We start from the raw sequence: 18,659 nt of genomic DNA, 5'->3' as shown, positions 1-18,659 counted from the left end.
AACTGAATTACCATGGTTACATGGTCACATGGGCACATTTTACCCTATCAGGAGCAGTGTAACAGCACTCTCATGGAAATCCTAGTCAACTAAGCCAGGAAACTGACTTAAGTTGTTTTTTTCTTGTGAAACTGGGGACAGTTGTTTGTGCGCCACGTTGTCGGAAAGACGTTAGTCATTTGTCTCGGAATGAGACACATGTTCTACCTTCAGGTTTATTACTGAGAGATTTTTTTCTGTTCTTTAGGTTTCCTTTCCTAATATTTGTTGTTTACATTGTTTATCTGTTATAATTCATTCTTCATCTTTCCGTATGTTTTTCACTTCTTGCATTAATTGTAATTTATTTTTGTTACATTTATTTTTCATTTTTTTTAGTAATTATTATGTGTTGTTTACCGATATTTTTGCCGTGCGCTGTATAATTAGTCGCGTTTTAATTAATTCCTTGGATTATTATTATTATTATTATTATTATTATTATTATTATTAAGAGTTGTTTGTGTGCCACGGCGTCGACAAGACGTTGGTCATGTGTCTTGGAGTGAGGCATATTTGGTATTTTTAGATATAATAAACTACATCACTTCCAACAAAATATGTTATGTAATTAACACTGCCACTGTGACACATGTGATACAATATTACCTGACTGGCAATGCCTATCCCTTTAGCACCCTGAAGCAGACCAACGATGCTGCCACACAATGTAACTCTTAGTTCACGCACAATAGGGCCACCACCCACTGCTTGTATGCAAAAATTCAAAATCTTCTGTGCGTACGTTGCCAAATAGACACATACCTAAAAAAGAATGCATTTTACCTAGACATACATTTAAGGCTCACATTATCTATATTTAGTCGGTAACAGACTATGCATACAACTCGTTTTTGTTCTGTAATTTTTGACACACTCTGTACAGTGATACACATTTTTGAACCCATCGATTGGAACGGCGCACGAAGCTGGAGTTGTGGGGGAGTCCATTTTGGTGGAAAAGGGCTTTTTTTGTTTTTGATACAAGATCCACGTTTGGAATTGCCGGTTACCCACTTGCACTTTCTCACTAAGTGTAGAAGATCACAGGCCAATCCCCCTTATACCCCCAGGACAATCCCCCACCCCGAACGTACCCCTCAAGGAATCTATAATCATCGACAAATATGAAGTAAAGAGTGTAAAGTTCAAAACATTTCATCCATTTTATCAATATTAGTAGTAATAAAAGGACGGGAGCCTTACTAAAAAGGAATGGCCCTGAATGGCCCTCTAAATATATAGTTTTTTTTTCCAAAAATAAAGATAATATATTTTGTTTTGTTTTACTTCACTAAAAATGAGATGTTTATATTGGTTAGAATAGTTGTTGTATACACAAGTTGTTGAAAGGTAGGGATTTGTTTTAGTTTTTCATTGGATGAACAAAAAAGACCCGCATTTATTATTGATCTAAAAAAGGAGAAGTGGCATTGTTTGCGGTTCAGTTGAACGCGATGCATAGTAAACAAACAAGGATCCGCTAACAGTCAGGTGAGACTATTGTAATGCACAAAGAGAGCAGTATGCAAGCCAAATACTTAGAGTATTGTGATAGTTTGTGGTTCGCAAACACTAAATAGATTAAAACCTCCCATTTTATTGAAGTAAACTGTATTTGAATGATAGCATTAAATGAATGACACTATGAGCCAGGTAGTGTTATAGTAAAGCAGTATTGTTTGCTGGTCAAGCAACTGTTGTAGTGGTTTATACGCACAGCTGCATTGAATATTATTTTGATTCATATGAGGCTTTCCCTTTATTTCTAAATGATCGCCTTAGTTTGTACAACAAACAAAACAGTATTGCACGCTGTAGGTGTACATAATCTGTTAAGCACAAGGCGTTTTGGTGACAAAATTCAAAGCATTTTAACAGTATTTTTATGATAGTATTCTCTTCATTTTTAAAAATCTGAGTTTTTCTCTTTCAAGTAAAAATTCTACAGCATTTTACCTATTCAAGGTTAAACATTGCAGTATTTTTTCACCTTGTCTTTAAGAATCTGAGTATTTTTTCTCCTGCAGATGAAACACCATTGTTCTTTAATGTAAAAATGAAAAGTATTTTCTCTATCAAGTCAAAGTTTTACAGCATTTTACCAGTTCAAATGTAAACGTTGGGGTATTTTTTTTCTCTTCGACTTAAAAAATGGGAAAACATTTTCCCTTTCACGTAAAAGTATAACAGCATTTTTCCGATTCAAATTTTTCGTCTTAAAATATTGAATTCTCAGTTGGAAGAACCACACATGAATCCCCAATAAAAGATGTTGTAAACTTTTTTAATATTTCGAACAATATTTCAAGACATGTTATTACAATAATTGCACAACAGTGACGAAGCCGCCCTATGTCTTTATAAACACTGAATGAAAAAAATGACCTTCATCAGCTGCAAGTCCGAGAGGGAAAAAAATGACAAACAGGGGAAGAAAGGGGTCGGTCAGCAAAGGTGTCTCACCTTGGTTTGGTGATTTTTCATCAATGATATCTCGTTATTGTGAATGATACAAGCCATCTCGGCTAATTTGTATCACGTTTGATCACAACTGTCTCGCTTGTGTCAAATACGACGTGTGTCCTAAATAACCGTCTATAGTCTAATCTCTTGTTTCGTGTTTAGGAGTACAACTCCAAAGCAAACAGGGATACGAGCTGGAGGAATGAATTGAGCGTGTTAATGGATCAGGAGTCAAAGGTGAAATGAACGCATTGACCTACTTAGGTGTTTACTATATATATAGGCTACTCACGCTGCACAGGTGTGTTCAGCTCGCAAGCAATGCGTTGTGAACTCTAAATGAGTTTGTTAGACAAGTTTTGGTAATCTTTAAGCTAAATCATATCAGAAAGAGTTCTCTGAGAAATTTGATTTGTAAGTTTTTCAAATACTGAATTTACGGCGCCCGTCCTAATATACGCTCTTTGTTTACAGGTCCTTAGTTACAGCAAATAAAAAAACTTCGATGTCACTCGTGCCGAGATAAGAAACATCCCAGGCTAAGGGTTTGGGACTAATGATTTACTCGCGTACGCTAGGAAATTCAAACACAAATCCATAATTCGAGTAACACAAACAACAAGCATGATTGGTGGCAAAAAAGAAATCATTTTTTAAACAATCACACAGATGTTTTGGCTCATATTGCGATACCTGTAGCTAATTGCACGTAAACAATGCGTTGTGGCCTTTAAACAAGCTTACATCCAACCAAAGAGACATGGTCATAGCTGAGTAAGAATAAAATTTCCATGGAGATCAATCCTTTGAATAGCAGAATTGGTATTGTTTGCTGACCATCTGGTTGTATTACTTGAGTAAACAGAAACATGCCTGGACATGTGAATATAGACACTATGTAGTTCAGGCCTGAAACAGTGATTTGTTGACCAGTGGTCTGCATTATTTGAACAAACATGCCTGGACATGCTTGCTATATTTGAAGAAACAGGCCTAGACATGTGAATTTGAACGTTATATAAACGGGACAGGGTTTATCCATACAGCATACTACAGCTGTGTACAGTACAAGGCACTCAGACAGCAGAAGAAAGAACCATTTGCTCGATTGATACTCAAGTTCTGATAAAGGTAAGTTATTTCTTTTATTACTGCAAGGGGTAGAAAATCACTGCAACACTTAATTGTTACTATAACCAGCATTTCACCGGCAATGTGTGAAATGATAGTTGATTTAATATAAATTCTAACCTGAACTTGTACAGCATTAAAAGAAACTTTAAAAAAATTAAGTAAAAGCTTATACATAAGATTGTTCTTAGTTAATACTTTAGAAGGGGACTAAAATTAGAGTTGATCTGAAAAACGTTCAAACATAAAACGTAAGTTTTGTTTCAACAACAATTATAAGAAAAAAATAAGATAAGAAATATCTGAAGCAACTTATGTAAGAATTCTTACTAGTCATAACAATTAATTGGACTTATTTTCAAATCTGCTGTTAATCTTTAAACTTTTTTCAAAATATTTCTTTTCCACGGACACTAAACTTCTGTCCATGTACAATGTAAAGCGATTAATTTTTTATATCATGGAGTTTTTTAAGGTTTTGTTCATTTTACATTTATTTTGAAACCGATGTCAAAATTAAACATTTGAAAGTAAAATACAGTTTTTATATTTTACAAAACACATGTAAGCAAATTATATAATTTTCATTTATTCTTCCTTTTGAAATTGAAATTTTGAAATTTTACATTTCTGTTGATATTTGGGCTTGTTTTAACACTTAAAAATGTAATGTGGCATGCCCGCACGACGTGTTATGTACATGGCGGTGAAGCGATGCAGTGCTACAAAACTTTGAGCCCAAGCAAGATACACATTTTTTGAAAACGTGACGTCGCGAAATTCTGGTGGTCACACAGACTAAATATCCAATCGCTTTTTCAGATTGAACTAAAATTGAATTCTTCTCTTTTTATGACTTGTTTTTCCTCAGTCTAAAGAGTTGCAGATTCAATTCAAATAAAAGTTGTCTTGGTTGAAGCCTGGGTCATATTCATGGTGTTAATACCCAGTCTCCAACGGAGCGTTTAGTCCTCAACTTCTTTCAGATTTCAAGCTATACCTTGCTGTTTAAGGTGTGATTGAAATTCCCTATTCGTAAGTTCTGTCCCTGCATCTGATTGAGGGGGTAATGGTCCTACTATTTTCGGGTACACTCTTCTTAACGACCTAGGGCGCGATCTGCTCTTTCCGATTACACCAACGGCCCATGCGTATTTTGAAAATATATCAAGCATTGCTGACAAGAAACTAAATTTTGACATGTTGTTAAGATCAACCCTTTCACATTTATCATCAGCTGGAAATCGCTTCATCGTTTGTGCATCTCGTTTAGCCAATAACTTTTTCCGTGTGGTTTTCTTTTTAACTTTGCGTGCCTCATGTTTCTGTGCCAGTAAGTTTTCCAAACTAACAGGGCTATGATAGAGTTTCCCTTCGTCTTCAACCGTCCGTCCCTTACTTCTACAGTTTTTCTTATTAATGTCTCCGTTTCATTCTTCCTCTTTCAACTGTTTCGCATAAATGAAGCACACCTGTTCGAATACTGCTTTTTAAAATAGAGTGTATGACATTCGATCTGGTGTTTTGTCTACTTCATCAAAGCCTATATTTAACAGTGTTTTCAGTGTACTGGGTGTATAATTTGTCTTCTTTTCATATGCGACAAACAACTGCACTAATTCGTGTCGCTTTTCGGGTGGCAGTGGAACGTTAAGTGGATTATTTTGTCTTTTGTCGACTGTATTCATAGTACAGTGTGGACTGTGACGCTTGTGTTCGACATCTTCCGCATCTCTCAACGGGTCCCAGTTCTTTAGGTTTAAATTACAATTAAAACAACTGACCGTGTCGTCAGATTTGGTTGCATTCGGGTCCCTGTAAAACCCGCTGATGGCTAAAGGTATAGGGTTAATGAGAAGTCTACCAGACCAATCAAGAAAACTCAGAACTCTATCCTCTTCTTTACAGTAGGGTATTCGAAAAAACAAGGGCTTATCTTCTGATGCACAATCGGGGAATATGTCACTGTCATCCATTGTTTCCAACGAAATAGTGACCTATGACAATATTACTATGGTGAACGATACCCTATTAAAAGTAATATTTTCAGTAGCCAATTAGAAACAAGGAGTCATATCTTTAATGAAACCAATAAAGTTGTAGTTTGACCTTTTTCAACCAAATAATGTCCCACACGTAAATCTATTTTAGATATGATGTAATAATCAACCAATCAAATTGCAGTATAGTATTAATTCAATCAATCAATGTCTCGCATGTAATCTATTTTTAGATATGATGTCATAATCAACCAATCAAATTGCAGTATTATATTATTTCAATCAATCAATGTTTCGCATGTAATCTATTTTTAGATATGATGTCATAATCAACCAATCAAATTGCAGTATTATATTATTTCAACCAATCAAATGCCTCACATTAAATCTATTTTTAGATATGATGCCATAATCAACCAATCATATTTCAGTGTTGTATTATTTCAACCAATCAAATGCCTCACACGTAAATCTATTTTTAGATATGATGTCATAATCAACCAATCATGTGGCAGTGTTGCGTTATTTCAACCAATCAAATGCCTCACAAATAAATCTATTTTAGATATGATGTCATAACCAACCAGTAGAATTGCTAGTTGCAACATATATATCGTTTGTTTTTGTATTAGCCACTTTTATTTGAGTGCACGGTTTTATATCTGGAGGGTAACAAGTTACATATTCATTGCAGCAACCATGGTCCACACGTGCAACATTTGCCAGAAAACGTTTCTCCTGAAGAAATATCTGATCCGCCATAAAGGTGTTGATCATGGTGTTAAAACCCACGAATGTGATATCTGCGGGACAAAATTCAGTCGCCTCGATCAACTTAAACAGCATCGCATCAGCCACAGCACTGAAAATGCCATTAAATGTCCTACTTGTGGAAAAGGCTTTGGGAACAGAAGCAACATGTTTCGTCACATGCGCTTACACTCGACCAGACTAGAACAACCGACCTTAAGATGCCCCGAGTGTGCCGAAGTATTTGCCACCCCACAGGACCGGCTAAACCACCAGGCTGCAGCTCATCCGCAACCAGGGCCCTTGAACAAAAGAAAAGCAGATTCTCAATCCAGCATCGTTCATAAAAAACTACAAATGGGGTATGGCGCTGCGAATATCCTTTCCCCTGACCCAGTCAGCATCCCCGAAGGTCTTCTTCCTCCTGATACTGAACCTCGTGTACGCGACGCTTACATGCAGCACTGGAACTCCATCCGCACTCGCTTCTCTAGGGGAAATAAATTGCAAGACTGGTACAACTTTCGGTTGACCACTATTCATCCTGACGATCTTCGAGAAGGGTTAGCTGCCGTTTTAAAAGACCAAACAACTGTTTTTAAGTTGAATGTGTCTTACGGATTTTTCTTAAGAAACAACGAGACCGGGGAACTGCGTTACTATCACCCCAGTAGCAACAACCACTGCTTCCTAGAAGAGCCGTTTGTAATCCAAAACAAAGACGACCTCGATGGTTTCTTTGAGCACATTACTGTCAGGGATATTTTGGAGTGCGCCCGGCAGGAGAGACCCAACTCCAGCTGGATAGTTGAGATAATCACTAACGCTACATTCTACGTGACCAAGCTCGTAGGTCATCCGATCGGTAGTGGTGGCTTTTTACCGTCTTATATCACAAATAACAAGGGTCTGGTCGCATTGCAGGGAGATCAGAATGGTTGTTATAACGACAATTTGTGCGTGTTCAGATGCCTTGCCTTGCACAGAGGGTGGCCAGTGCTTGGACTAGAAAAAACCACCAAACAACTTTTTGAGAAATACAGAGCCGAGGCGCGGTGCAAGATCAAAGGGTTTGAGGGTGTGTCGCTCAAACAACTGGAGCGAGTTGAAAAGATGTTTGAAGTCAACATAGTGGTGTACGAGCTGCAGGAAACAGAAGACGGTGCGACTTTTGCTGAACTTGTGCGTCGATCGCTGAGCAAGTACAAGGAAACCATGTCGCTTAACGTGTATGAAAATCACTTTTCGTACATAAAAGACATGGGGAAATATGCTCAGTCCTTTTGCTGCTCAAAATGCAACAAAATGTTCAAGCACAAAGGTCATTTGCATGTTCACGAACGGACATGTGAAGCTATCGTCGAACACCGCTTCCCAGGTAAAGCATACAACACCCCTCCAACTACATGTATTTTTGAGGAGCTGGCAGATTACGGCCTGGTCATCCCCAAGGAAGACAGATATTACCCCTATCGGGCAACTTTCGATATCGAGTGCCTGCTACCGGCAGCAAACAACCCCGAACACAGTGAAAAACTACACTTGCAGCATGAGCACCAGTTCCTGAGTGTAAGCATTTGTAGCAATGTGCCAGGACACACCACGCCCAAGTGCTTCATATCGGACGGTGATCCTAGGCAAACTGTGGGTAAATTTATTGCTGCCCTCATTGAAATTAGTCAGGAGGCTAAGGTAATACTGAATGATAAATTTAAGTGGGTGTTTGAAAATGGTTACACGAAAGTCACGAATGATATAGAATTAGACATAGAGATGAGTGAGGAAAAAGAGGATGTTAATGGACTTAGAAAGGGCCATTATTTAACAAAACTGTTATCTAGGTTTAGCAACTATTTAAAGGAATTACCAGTTTTAGGGTTCAATAGTGGGCATTACGATTTGAATGCCATGAAAACATTGTTTTTTCCGTCGTTGATAAGCAGAGAAAAGTTGCGCTTTGTAGTCAAGCGAAATAACCATTTTATGGTGCTCAAGTCAGATAGTTTGAAAATCTTAGATGTCAGAAATTATTTAGCACCTGGGTGCAGTTACAGTCAGTTTCTCAAAGCATTCGAGTGCAAAGAATCTAAGGGGTTCTTTCCCTATGAATGGATGGACTCCTTGGATAAACTCGACTGCCCTTGTCTCCCTCCACGTGAAGCATTTGCCTCACAATTAAAGCAAAACACCATAAGTGAAGAGGATTACGCATTGTGCCAACGGGTGTGGGAGGAAAACAATATGGAAACAATGCGCGACTTTCTCACCTGGTATAACAACAAAGATGTTGAACCTATGCTGGAAGCAGTTGCTAAAATGTTTGACTTCTACCTTGAGAGGGGAATTGATATGTTTAAAGATGGTATTAGTGTACCAGGGTTAACATTGAAATACCTCTTTCAAAACGTTGGAGACGCTTATTTTACTCTTTTTGATGACAAAAATAGCGATCTCCACTACCTCCTGAAAAATGCCATCGTGGGGGGCCCAAGTATTATATTCCACCGTTACCATGAAAGAAACAAAACTTTGATTAGAAAAGCCACTGTAGATGATCCCAAGCTCTGCAAGAAAATTATTGGTTTTGATGCTAATGCTCTTTACCTATGGTGCTTGATGCAACCCATGCCAACGGGTACATTTATACGCAGGCATGTAGAATCCGGGTATAAACGCGAATATTCCCATCCCCATGGAAGGGAAGCAACGATGTGGTTGGACTGGATCGCTCACACCACTGGGCAGAAAATCCGGCATCAGTTTAACAACATTGAAAAACGCATAGGCTACCAACCCCGACTACCTGTTGATGGTTTTTGCTCAGAGACAAACACCGTGTATCAGTACCAAGGGTGTTATTTTCATGGACATCGTTGTCATCTAAACCAAAACAAGGACGGCACATTTAGAGAAATAAACGAAACGAAAAAAGTATCCATGAAATCACTGCGTATCCAAACAGAACAAAATAGTCAGTACATTCGAGAACAAGGGTACACTTTGGTTGAAATGTGGGAGTGTGAATGGAAAAAAATACAGAAAGAAAATACAAAAGTGCAACTGTTCGTAAATCAGTACAAGCACCCCACTGAAAACAAACATCAACTGAAATTTGAAGAAATTTTGCACGCCGTTTGCAATGACAAGTTGTTTGGTTTTGTTGAATGCGATATAGAAGTCCCCTCTGAACTCAGACCCATGTTTGCAGAAATGCCACCCATTTTTAAAAACGCCACCATTACCAGAGATGACATAGGTGCTTACATGAAGAATTTTGCCGAAGAAAATGACATTATGAGCGCTCCTAGAAAATCGCTTATAGGCAGTTTTTTCGGTGAAAAAATTTTATTGGCCACGCCCCTCTTGAAATGGTATGTGAAGCACGGTCTTCGCGTCTCTTACATCTACCAGGTTGTCGAGTACACACCTAAAGCGTGCTTCCAGCATTTTGGTAACGCCGTGAGCGATGCTCGCAGAGAGGGAGACAAAGACAAAACAAAAGCCATCGTTGCCGATACCATGAAGCTCATTGGTAATTCGGGGTACGGTAAAACAGTAACCAATAAAGAAAAACATCGTGATGTTGAATATTGCGGTGAAGCTAAGGCCTCTCGTAAAGTGAACAACCCTCGCTTTCGGCGCTTAGATCAAATCACTGACGACACGTATGAGCTCGAACTAAACAAAAAAGTAATCAAGTTTGACTAACCCATTCAAATAGGTGTCATGGTGTATCAGTATGCCAACCTGCGTATGTTGGAATTTTATTATGATTTCATGCTTAAGTTTGTGGATCCGTCCGATTTCCAGTATTGTGAAATGGACACGGATTCCGCTTACATTGCCTTCTCGGCGGATAGCTTGGAAGCCGTAATAAAACCTCGTATGCGTGAGCAGTTTGAAAAAGAAAAACATCTTTGGTTTCCTCGCACTGATACGCCAGAGCACGAGGCCTTTGACAAAAGAACGCCTGGATTGTTCAAAGCGGAGTGGATTGGTGACGGCATCGTTGGTCTTTGCAGTAAGACATATTACTGTTTTGGGGGAGAAACAAAGCCGAAATTTAGCTGTAAAGGTGTTAATAGAAACAATAATGACATAGATAAAACCAAGTATTTAGATGTGCTACTGAATATAAAGAGTGGAATTGGTGAAAATAGAGGCATTAGGTTATTAAAAAACAGCATGTATACATATGTACAGCAAAAAGATGCATTTAGTTATTTTTATTGTAAACGTAAGGTTTTAGAAGATGGGGTCTCCACTGCACCTTTAGATATTTGTTGATAATGCTCATTTTTATTTTAAAGAGGAAGAGAAGAGTACTCCCATATTTATTTTTGAATTGGAAAAAAGGTATGAAGTGATGGTTGCAGCTACAAAAGGTCCCGCTCTGAACAGATTGTTTATGTACACTAACCACCTGCATTAGTGATTTGCATGTTGTAAACCAAGGCGATTATTTAGGAATAAAGACATAGGGCGGCTTAGTCACTGTTGTGCAATTATTGTAATAACATGTCTTGAAATATTGTTCGAAATATTAAAAAAGTTTACAACATCTTTTATTGGGGATTCATGTGTGGTTCTTCCAACTGAGAATTCTTATTTTAAGACGTAAAAATTTGAATCGGAAAAATGCTGTTATACTTTTACGTGAAAGGGAAAATGTTTTCCCATTTTTTAAGTCGAAGAGAAAAAAAATACCCCAACGTTTACATTTGAACTGGTAAAATGCTGTAAAACTTTGACTTGATAGAGAAAATACTTTTCATTTTTACATTAAAGAACAATGGTGTTTCATCTGCAGGAGAAAAAATACTCAGATTCTTAAAGACAAGGTGAAAAAATACTGCAATGTTTAACCTTGAATAGGTAAAATGCTGTAGAATTTTTACTTGAAAGAGAAAAACTCAGATTTTTAAAAATGAAGAGAATACTATCATAAAAATACTGTTAAAATGCTTTGAATTTTGTCACCAAAACGCCTTGTGCTTAACAGATTATGTACACCTACAGCGTGCAATACTGTTTTGTTTGTTGTACAAACTAAGGCGATCATTTAGAAATAAAGGGAAAGCCTCATATGAATCAAAATAATATTCAATGCAGCTGGGCGTATAAACCACTACAACAGTTGCTTGACCAGCAAACAATACTGCTTTACTATAACACTACCTGGCTCATAGTGTCATTCATTTAATGCTATCATTCAAATACAGTTTACTTCAATAAAATGGGAGGTTTTAATCTATTAAGTGTTTGCGAACCACAAACTTTCACAATACTCTAAGTATTTGGCTTGCATACTGCTCTCTTTGTGCATTACAATAGTCTCACCTGACTGTTAGCGGATCCTTGTTTGTTTACTATGCATCGCGTTCAACTGAACCGCAAACAATGCCACTTCTCCTTTTTTAGATCAATAATAAATGCGGGTCTTTTTTGTTCATCCAATGAAAAACTAAAACAAATCCCTACCTTTCAACAACTTGTGTATACAACAACTATTCTAACCAATATAAACATCTCATTTTTAGTGATGTAAAACAAAACAAAACATATTATCTTTATTTTTGGAAAAAAAACTATATATTTAGAGGGCCATTCAGGGCCATTCCTTTTTAGTAAGGCTCCCGTCCTTTTATTACTACTTATATTTTCGTGTGATGATACAATTTCATCATTTAACAACATCTTTTATGAAAAAAATATTCTTCATTTTGTACAAGTACAAATAAGTATGAATTATTAAATATCAAATCAAAATGTAACTACCTATTCTCCAGGTAGAGGTGAGGTAAGCAAATGAACAGGTTAACATGTTCCATAAATATTTTAGTATGGTGGGTAGTGGGTAGGTGGGTAGTGGTCAAGTAATAAAATCCGACGGATAGTCAAACGGATACCTGGATAAGTAAAAAAAACTGTTTACCCCACATCTCCCTAGAGATCCACCTTGATTTGAGGCTAACTTAATCAAGGGGGGAGTAATGAAGCAATTAAAAGTAACAATCAATTCATCAAAGGGTTTCCTGGATGAGTGAGATCATCTGTTCACACCGCGCCTTTACCTAGAGTTATGTTTTGATAAGATTTTAAATAATATTTTCTATACTTTTATTTCTAAAATTCTCTGTACTTGTACTTCTTGAAAATAATTTGATTAATAATAATGAAATTAATACTCGATCTCTATCCTCGAGTTGCATCATCACACTAAGATATATTAATATAATGGATGAAAAGTTTTGAACTTAATACTCTTTGCTTTATATAAATTTATATTGCTTTGTATATAAATATATATTATTAAGGGTGATCGCCATGGGAAATTGTCTTGGGGGGTATTGGGTAGGGGTAGAACTGCTATAGATCGCGTTGTCATGTTAAATAATGCGATCTATTGATTTGGTAATGGGGCACCACAAGGACCTTATAAATAGTTTCGACAGGTGCCGCACATAATTTGTTTTTACCTTACCCGAAGCTCCACAATACACTCGTAATATTTCACGTACAGTTAGTGCGACTCGTACTTCACGTGTCAAAGTTACTTATATTGTTCACCTGAAATAAGTGTTTTTAGGTCTGCAAAGGATAGTAAAACTGAGTAAGGCACCCTACTACTGCAAAGATGGAAACAGATATGGCTTGCGTCTATAACAAACCGGCTGACTCATGGAAACCGCTGCGAATCCACAAAGATACAAAGTAAGTCTTTATATCAAATAATTCACTCTTGGAGGTATTTATTGAACACTATCTATACTATTATAAATTTCACTGCACCTCTTTTTGCTTAGCAAGTTGCAAATTGCAAATTGCTCAAGGATGAAACAAGTGGGTAGAGTATACTCCCTTGAATCTTACAGCAGTTTAAAAGTACAGTTTGCGATAAATTAAATGAACCAACCGTGTATGCTAGTTAAAAAGTTAAATTGACTTCACATACCTTTACGAGGATTTTAACCCCTCAAGTAAGAAACGTGACTAGGTAGGGGCTCTGACCAGGAAAATTTGGAAACTCGTCTTACAGGTAGATAATGACAGCCAAGTTTGTGTGACGTCGACCGACCACTTGACCACGTAGCTCATTAATTTTCAGACATAGCGAAAAAACTCGATATTTACAAAATGAACTTTCAATTTGTGTATTTAGATAAATAAATCATTATTTGGGAATGTTTTATGCTTCGTTCAAGCCATTCTGATGGTCTGTCGGAAATTCTTAGTATGTTTTGAGATATATTCTAAAAACACCTTTTTTGCAATAATTGTTTTGTTGGAAGTAAACGAGTCACCCAACAGTTTACACTTTATCATATTACTTCCTGTAGTCTGACTTTGTCCAGCTCTGGAAAGCTGCAAACTGGTAGATCTTCGTCAGAACCATGTGAGAAGAAACGCATGCCCGAATCGGCAATCTCTACCGAAAACCAGACATGTGCTAATGGGCCTCGAGCCATGGACAAGTTTACGAGAAGCAACGATGTTCTAAAGGCGATGTTAAATGAATCTCGTCTTAGACAAGAGGTAACCCTCGTGGATCTGAAGAGGATCTGCATACAAATTGAAAATTCTCTTGGTGGATCACATCGTTGGAACTGCGAGGACTACAGCCAGTCAGTGGAAAGATACCTGGCCCTTTACGATAGAGATGACGCAGTTAACATTGCTCGAATTTCATTAAGTGACATGACTGAAGCTTGCGCATGAATCAAAAAGACAATCTTTCTAGTTCAGTTATTCAAGACGTCATATATATATATATATATATATATATATATATATATATATATATATATATATATATATATATATATATGACGTCTAACGTCTCAGAAAATGTCCAGAATGTTTATATATATATATATGAGATTATTACAGAAGCAATATTAAGAAATGACTATTAAATTGTTATATTTATATATGTTATATTTACGATAAAAACTTTCAAATGCCTAACCTTACTCGTAATGGGTAATTTATTTTACATAATTGTGAGAATTATTATTGTTATAAAACAACATTATTGTGAGAATTATTATTGAAATAAGATAATGTATCTATTTGCGTCTGGGTGATAATATAGTCCTAAAATACCATTAAATTAAGATGAGTGGTTTCTTTAACATAAAAGTTTGTTTTGGTCACACCTTTTTTTCGTTTCTTGAGTATTCTAAAGTTTTGATGAAGACATCAACTTTCTTTTTCAAACCTAATCAAACGGCACATTTTACATATCATATCACAGGCGGACATAAAATACTAACATTTCAGGTAATGGCACAACAGAAGTGACAACAGTGTACTGTTAAATATCTATATTAATGAAATTAGAAAGTTCGATCAAACGATCGTTTTTGATCTACCACTGTCCTTTTGTAGATTATATGTCAGAAAATAAAATGTCGATAAAAAGCAAAAAGATTACCTGCCTCAAGTAAGTTTATGAATTCTTCTTTGTTAGTTAGTTATTTTACACACGGGAATTAATCAATTATAAAATGATGAAAATTGATCAGTTTGTAGCGTTCTTCCATTGTTATTAATTTCTTTTTGAAGGTTATTCAATATGGGAGTGGGACAATATCAAAAGCTTTTGTAAAGGTTTGAAATCAACTAAGGAATAACTAATCGTTGACACTAATTTGTTTATCTCTGTTGTTATCGTTGAAAATTTTGAAAACAATCGAGAGAAAACTAATTAGTGATGTCAATATGTTTATCTCTGTTGTTATCATTGTAAATTAGAAAACAACCGAGAGAAAACTAATTTGGTAGCAATCGAGAATAAGGTTTTATAACAAACCATCAGCTAACATCGGCATTATATATGCAGAGACCAAATTAATACCACGACCATTGAACAATTAATCAAACTGGCAAACCTTAAACTTATTTTAAGAAGAAGGCTGTCCATAATTTGAAAATGTCTTTGATGCACAAAATATAACTTTTTAGCAATCTTTGCAATCAATCGTTTGTATAATCAATGCCTTTGAATTACATTTTAATTTACAAGTACAATATGCTGCTCTGTTTTGTAGCCATTTAAATTCAAAATAACGAGCAAGTTCACTTCCATTTTAGCACTGGTGCAGGAATCCTTCGTATCATTACTAGCCTAGACTTTGTCCATGCTCCACTTTATGAACGATTGACCGATTTTAAAATAATAAGAAGTGAGCTACTTTTTAAGTGATATTTTATTCCTGTCGATATCTTTTTTCTAAGGTTATCCAAATATTTTGGATGGAACAATACTGTAAACTTTGAATACAAAAGAGAAAAACTAATTACTGACAGCTATTGCAACAGTCTTCATTAAAAATGCGGTAGAACAACAAGCCGTTGGCGATTACATTGGCCTGTAACAGTAACGTGCGGTTGAATAGCCGAACCTTGCAACCGCAAACCAAAAAAATGCGAACACCCAAACTTTTAAAAATCAAACCATGAACCGTCCAACTGGATATCAAACAAAAGTGGTTGTCACTATCACTCTCTAATTAGACGTAGAGGAAGAAAATACTTGATGCTGTTTTATTGTGATGTCATAAGACTTAAAAAATAAGGATAAGATCACATAATAGAGAACTCCCTGCTCCAAGTCAGGGACCGGACTTTGGTTTTTGGTGGTAAAGGACAGTCGTCAATCTAGTCGCCTTTTATCAAAGTCAGTGCATTTATCCCTGTTAAGCAAGTCGGTCAAGCTATAAAACCCACCGTTTTTAAATAAATAAGTATTTTCATGGTGCTTCATGTACAAATGAAATAATATGTCGGCTCCTCCTTATCTTCCTAACCGATTTTAAACATAATCTGTTAGTAACCATGTATTTGAATTAAAAAAATTGAGCCTTATAGACTATTATTTCAGCTTTATTACGACACAAAAGATTGAAAATAAGATATTCGGTGTTCACTTTGCAGTTTTTATTTGAAACGTTATTTTAGGTTTTTGAAAAAGTGATTTTTCAACAATTTTGGGAGAGCATACCTTCTGGAGCAATGCATTTTTACTTGAATTTACTCTCATATGTGGACAATGCCCTGAGTTATCCAAAGCAAGAATTAAAAAATCCGGAGGCATTATGTTAGCAATGTGAATTTAGCCCCTAGAGAAGATATTGCTTCACTTATTTTGACAAACTTAGGGATTTCCATTATTTTTTAATGTGACATAGCTCAAAACAAAAGAATATTTGATTTTGATCGAACATGGGAGCACCTTGATCAATGCATATATAGGCACACAACCATTATAAACAGTCAAATTATTAACAAATGTAGAATCATTCCTAAAATGAGATCAGACTTCACATTTTCCTTGAAATGCAGACTTGCAACTCAGCAAACATGTTTCTTCACTTCAAGACTAATGCTTTAGTTAGGATATAAAAGTTGCCTAGGCCAATTGAAGTCAAAGGATTTTCTTTGATGAAAAAAATACCTGAATCGCATCCAGATCAAACAACACTACTTTAGAATTCCACGTAAGGGAAAGGACTGCACCGATTTTTATTTCAGCATAATACATCTTTTCTCAATATTTAATCATCTTGTAGAAAGAACTGATATAAATATTTCTTTCATTTTGATATGTACTGCGTACTAAGTGAGTCATTAAGAGGTAAATGATTTTATGAGAAATTAAATTAAACATCGAATCCATGTGCAAGAATGAATCCCGAATAGGGGAAATTTGCATAATTTTGCTTGGTTAAGTTTTAATCGTCCATTGTGAAATATAATAACACACGACAACAATCTGTCGACCCCCACCACCCCTAGCGTCTTACCTGCATGTCATAAAAACGTGGTAATGATGTTATTGATTGACCAAAAAAAAAATGTCGATTATCCATAAAAAATACAAATCAATTCAGACTTCCACCCTGCTTTGGTCTGCCCTTTGTTGCTTTGTTAGTTAACAGACGTACCAAAGGTTATCAATAATCCTAAAAAATCATTAAAATTGATTAACTCTGGAATAATTACTATTGACATTCTTATCTTTTGATTCTTGCCGATTATAATTGGTGTATATTTTGATCTTTGCAAAGGTTATCTAAATACTTACAGCGGGGCTTTTGTAAAGGGGCAGAGAGCAAATTAATTAGTGCCAATAATTTATGCATGTAACACGCATTCTCATCTCTAATTGCAGCGTCCGGCACGTGCTTCATGTAAAATCTCCAAGTTAATACTGGTGGAGTCGATTGACAAATCATTAACTATAAGTTGGATTCAAAAATATACCTTCCTTAAACTGCCATCAGTCTTCATAAACCACGAAAATTGAGTACTCTTATTTCAGTGAGCACTAAGAATGCTGTTGAAACATGAGTACATTTCAAAATCAGTACATTTCAAAATATCCTCGATGCACAAAATATTAATTTAGGTTATTTAAGCTTCTGTAATCAATTGTACTTTAAATAATATATTTGAGTTTTGAATTATGGTACGTGTACAATTTGACTGGTTTTAATTGCAAAAAAAGAGATAATAATTGTAATAGGAACTCGGTTTCTGCAATATACAAAATTATTCAGCAGATAATAAGGCAGTTTGCAATTACGCCGCATAAATCCAAACAATAGGATATGCTTTTTGTTTTTGGCCTGTGGCAAGTTCAAGGAGTAACCTATGTTAGATTTTAGCTCGGGAGAAAATACTTGGGGAGGTAAACCTATGCTCGATGTGTGTCATTTGATATATGCTGTAAACTGTTTATTTTCCTAATGCTAACATATCACAAGAAAAATGTGAGGGCAAAGAATTCTAGCGATGAAACCACGGGGAAAGAGAAAACAAAGGAAGTAGAAGAAAAAAATATGAATACTACAAAAAAGAATATCTAGTCGTTAGGTACAGAGGAAGACCGGTATGGGTGGAGGCGCAGCATTCGCTGCGGGGACCACTGCGAAGGGCCAAAGCCGAAAGCCAAAAAAGAAGGCCTGGATATTATACTGAGTTAATGGCATTATCCCCTCATTAAAGACGGCATTGAGATGAAAATGCTGGATGTTGTTTTATTTCACGCCATTAGACTGAAAAGATGAGAGTAAGATCAATTAGGAGAGAACCACCAGCTGATAGTCAGGGGCCGTACTCTGTATTGTGGTGGTAAAGGATGGTGGTGTAAGCTTATGGTCTATTGATGAAAAACAGCGCCATTGATTATCCCCATAAAGCGAATTTATTCACCGAGTTCAAGACATGCCCATTTGAAAAAAAAAAACATGTACAGGAGTTGTCCTA

The 18,659-nt window shown here is 36.2% G+C and overlaps 1 protein-coding gene across 1 annotated transcript; it reads left to right on the top strand.

The window, feature by feature from the left end:
* The first annotated feature begins 12,854 nt into the window (after positions 1-12,854).
* Positions 12,855-14,160, top strand: LOC147760301 (uncharacterized). Its single transcript, XM_086994660.1, has 2 exons — positions 12,855-13,100; positions 13,727-14,160. Exons 1-2 carry the CDS (start codon positions 13,024-13,026, stop codon positions 14,103-14,105), a joined length of 456 nt encoding a protein of 151 aa, XP_086850786.1. The 5' UTR covers positions 12,855-13,023; the 3' UTR covers positions 14,106-14,160.
* The last annotated feature ends 4,499 nt before the right edge of the window (positions 14,161-18,659 follow it).

This window comes from Lingula anatina, chromosome 8 (assembly GCF_051362555.1).
Source record: "Lingula anatina isolate TDL-2025a chromosome 8, LinAna3.0, whole genome shotgun sequence".
NCBI classification, from domain to species: Eukaryota; Metazoa; Brachiopoda; class Lingulata; order Lingulida; family Lingulidae; genus Lingula; species Lingula anatina.
Note: the sequence above shows the minus strand (reverse complement) of the source record. Positions and strands in the feature narration are given on the sequence as shown.